This window comes from Herpailurus yagouaroundi, unplaced genomic scaffold (genome assembly GCF_014898765.1).
Source record: "Herpailurus yagouaroundi ecotype Mexico unplaced genomic scaffold, PumYag 436, whole genome shotgun sequence".
In the NCBI taxonomy this organism is placed as follows: domain Eukaryota; kingdom Metazoa; phylum Chordata; class Mammalia; order Carnivora; family Felidae; genus Herpailurus; species Herpailurus yagouaroundi.
In genome coordinates, this window is record NW_024412653.1 from 1 (window position 1) to 3,865 (window position 3,865).

Consider the following 3,865-nt stretch of genomic DNA (forward strand, 5'->3'; position numbering starts at 1 on the left):
AGGGGTGGGAGGGGGACCCCGCCCCAGGGGCTCTGCACCCCCTCCCCCGGGGGCCCGGGGAATGGGGGCCACCGTGGGAGACGGACGCGCCCCGGGCTCATGGCTGTCCGACGGGTGAGCCGCACGCAGGGTGAGAGCAGGGACGCGGGGTGTGGAGGCGGTCACCTGCCACCTGGGTCAGGTCCAGGATGATCCGGACGTGCACGGGCAGAGTCTGGAGGGCTCTGTCGAATTTCTCCATGACCTCGCTGTCGGCCTTCAGGGTCCTGGCTGTGGGGGGCGGTGGGTCAGTCCCTGGGCCGCGGGGCTTTGACGGCCTCGGGGAGCCCCGGCCAGGGAGCCAGAGCAGAAAGCACACACTGGCGTCCTGAGGTCAGCCCCCGGGGTGGCCTCCGGGGCTCAGCCCCCCTGTCCTCCAGGGTCCCCGCCCCGCCCTCCCAGGACGGCGCCGGGGGCCCTGCAGGGACACGAGGCCAGGACCCACGTCCCCGGGCCGCTGGGGCTCGCCCGCAGGGCTGATGTGCTGGCCAAGAACGCGTCTCTAACCGCACACAAAGCGCTTCATTCAGGCAAAGCGGCCGCGTCTCAGCCCCCTGCTACCAGATCTCTACCAGCTTGCGTTCCGTTCAGAACGTGACAGGTTTAATGGTACTTTTGTGGAACATCACCCCCAAGCAAAGCTTCTACTTAGCAGTCATCCTCTGGCCGAGGCAGGAGCACTAAGCCCAGCCCCGCGGCCTGGATCCTGGATCCCCGATTCCCGAGGCAATGTCAGGGGACTTGGCCCCCACCGGGGGTCCTCATCCCCCCCACCCCCCCATGCAGGGCGACCCCGGGCCTGCTCAGTGACGTACTCAGGCACTGGCACACGAGGTTCTGCCCGGGGGCGTCGGTGTTCTCCAGGCAGAAGAACAGGTAGTTCTCGTAGTCGGTGTCCAGCACGATGAGCTCGTTCTCATCCAGATCTGGGGAGAGAGAGTCCCGGGTCTTCCCTCCAGCAGGAGGGACAGCATGGGTCTCCTCAGGGCGGCCCCATGGCAAGGCCGGGCTGGGGGGCTTCTCCTGCACCCCCCACAGGGCACAGGGGGCTGCGAGGCCCTGGCTGTTAACTGTGGACCTCCCGCCAGAAATGCTGTGCCTCCTGCTAGATGGGCTCACTCAGCACTCAACCCCGGACCCCCCACCCCCGTGTCCTGGGACCCAGAGAGGTTAAGAAGTGGGGCTCCACACTGATCTTGAATGAACGGGGCACCTCGGAGAAGAGGGGCGGAGCCGTGGGATGCATGGAAACGGGGGGTGGGGGTGAGTATGGGCCGGAGGTGACGGTGGCCCTCGGGGGCCGTGGGGACTGCCAGCTGCACAGCTCGGTGCCACACCCCCACCCACGCAGCTCTGTGCTGGAGCCCCTGGGGCCGGTCGGCAGCCGTCGCACGAAGCCAGGCTGGAGGGCTGGCCTAGGGGGGGCAAAGTGGGACGCAGCCCAGGCTGCCCGCTGGGGACGGCCGTGGAGGAAGCGGCCCCTCCCACGGGGCCTTCTCATTCTGGACCTGGTGAGGAATGCGGGCGCGAGCACGGGAGGGAATGACCCAACGGGGGTCTAGGAGTGCAGGAACCAGGGGGCAGGCCGGGCGTCATGGGGCGCCCTGACCCGTGGGAAGCAGGAGATGTCCTGGCGCAGGCGGCCTGGGAGGCGGTGCAGAGGACAGCCGGGTGCGGGTGCCTCCCAGGCCCGGCCCACAGACAGCGAGCTGGGTCTCATGGCCGTGGGGGTCAGAGAGGCCCAGCAGGGACCTGCCCACGGCCCTGAAGGTGGGAAGGGCAGTGCGAGCTGGCACTGAGGACCGTGTCGCTCTTGTCAGCACCCTGGGGCCGGAGCACGGACCCTGCCGTGCTGCCCGGGAGCCGCCAGCGGGGGTGTCCAGGGTGGGCCGGGGGCCTGGCACTTACAGCCGATCTTGAACTCAGCAGGGAGCTCGGTTTTTTCTGCCCAGACCTTCTTCTGCACACACCTGCCCTGCTCCCTGAAAGAAGGCCGTGTCTGCGGGCCGCCCGCACAGACCTTACCGTGACAGAGCCGAGCTGTGGGTGGGGAGCAGAAGCCGGGCTCTGGGAGGCCTGGGCGGCACTCGGCAGGTGACCCGGTGGGACAGGGCCACCCCATGAGAGGGCGGAGGGAGCCAGAGGGAGTGGGGGCGGGGGCGCCCTCGCCCCAGCAGTCAGCACACAATTGTGGGGTTCGTGTCCTCCTCTCTGTCCCCAACACTGACCCAGCTCTCTCCCGTACCCCCACAACCTCTCCAGGGCGGACAGGGCTCGTGGCAGGAACCGCCCAGGCCCCCAGGGCCCCAGCCCCCAGCTGATCGGCCGGCCTCCACGCGGGCCTCTCTGCGCACTGCCCTGCGGCCACCCTGTGTGATCGGCCCGTCGGCCCAGAGCCCTGGGTGGGGGCTCCGAGGCCACCGGGGACCACCCCCACGGAGCCAGCTCCCGTCAGGACCCTGCCCGCCCGCCCGCCCGCCCTGGGCCCAGGCCCTCGCCGGCCCCCAGCCCGGGGGCCTCGGTCACCCACCATTTGCGCAGAATGATCTCCAGGTTGTCCCGGGGCGTGGGTCTCAGCTCCTGGACGTACACTCTCAGAGGGGCGGTCTCCGAGTCCAGGAGGGAGATGTCGCTGGCCGCCATGGCCATGGAGTGCCATGTCCCAGCCACCTGGGGAGGGGGCCTGAGCTGCCATCGGGGGTGGGGAGCCGGCCCCGGCGCCACAGCGCGCCTCTCCCTCCCACCCCGGCCGGGGGCCCTGTCTAAGTGTGGTGGCAGCCAGTGAGCTCTGGGCGACCCCCCGCCACCGACCAGACGCCCCTCTGGGAGCCCCCACACTTGAAATGACATCTTAGGTTCCCAGGTGGCCTTAAAGGACAGGTTGTGCGAGTTCCGTGGAACCATCTGGACCTTGGGCAAGCGAGGGAAAGCCGCCCTGAGGACAGGGTGTGGGGGGGGGGGGGCTCCCAGCGTCCTGGCTTCCACCCACACTCTTCAGAGGGCCGAGGCCCCGCCCCCGCCCGCCCTGCAGCTCACCGCCCCCTCCCCCAGCCGTCCTCGGACCTTCTGCAGGTCTAGGCCGTCCATGGTCGGGAGGACGGTGGCGGCCTGGAGGCCACACACGAGGGCCAGGCCCAGGGCGAGCGGGAGGCACTTCATGGCTGCGGCTGTGGTGGCGCTGAGCTCCCGGGACTGAGGAAGGCCAGGCCGTGGGTTCGGGCCCTTATACGGGGGCCGGGGGCCTGCGAGCCATGTGGTTCCCCAAATTCCCCGTGGCTCATCCCCAGGCCCTCAGGGGGCTTCCTCCACCCGCACAATGGGAGGCCTTCTTCTCGCGGAGCGAGCGGGAACGGGACGGTCCCTGTGTCCCTGAACGGTTCCTGGTAGGCCCCCGAGGGAGGAGGGTCCGGGGTGTGGGTCCAGGCTGGTCGCCAGTATCGGGAACACTTCCTGGGTCACGATCTTTGAGAACAACAGGTCAGAGTCAGCACTGGGGACAGCTGTGTCCTGGAGGGTGTGCCCTGGAGCCCAGCCAATGGCCGGAGGGCCCCACGCCAGCCCCAGGGTCCGGGACATCGTGCCTGTGGGTGGCTCTCTGTCCCACACGAGGAACAGACATCACCCCTTCACCCCCTCTCCTCCTGCAGGTGCCCACCACCTCCCGGTGCCCCCACGTGCCCGGCTGGTCAAGGTCTCCTAGGTCTTTCTCCTTCGGATTCATTCTCTCTCCTGGGGCATCAGCGACTCATGACCCACGGCCACGGCCTTGGGAGGATGGGTTCTCCTCCCGGTCACCCCACCGCCTGCAGGAAGGGGAAGGTGCCGC

At 69.3% G+C, this 3,865-nt stretch overlaps 1 protein-coding gene across 1 annotated transcript; it reads right to left on the minus strand.

Annotated features, from left to right (window-relative positions):
• Positions 1-73: 73 nt before the first annotated feature.
• LOC121022713 (beta-lactoglobulin-3-like) lies at positions 74-3,331 on the minus strand. Its single transcript, XM_040464114.1, has 5 exons — positions 3,103-3,331; positions 2,570-2,709; positions 1,948-2,021; positions 855-965; positions 74-270 (listed from the first exon to the last, which is right to left on the minus strand). Exons 1-5 carry the CDS (start codon positions 3,196-3,198, stop codon positions 98-100), a joined length of 594 nt encoding a protein of 197 aa, XP_040320048.1. The 5' UTR covers positions 3,199-3,331; the 3' UTR covers positions 74-97.
• Positions 3,332-3,865: the final 534 nt, after the last annotated feature.

Excerpts from the sequence above, each read along its gene's own strand:
- LOC121022713 (XM_040464114.1), bottom strand. The coding sequence starts at position 3,198 with ATGAAGTGCCTCCCGCTCGCCCTGGGCCTGGCCCTCGTGTGTGGCCTC. Across the intron at positions 2,710-3,102 it reads ACGGCCTAGACCTGCAGAAG|GTGGCTGGGACATGGCACTC; the intron begins GTCCGAGGACGG and ends CCCCCTCCCCAG. Across the intron at positions 271-854 it reads CCTCGTGTGCCAGTGCCTGA|CCAGGACCCTGAAGGCCGAC; the intron begins GTACGTCACTGA and ends CGCCCCCCACAG.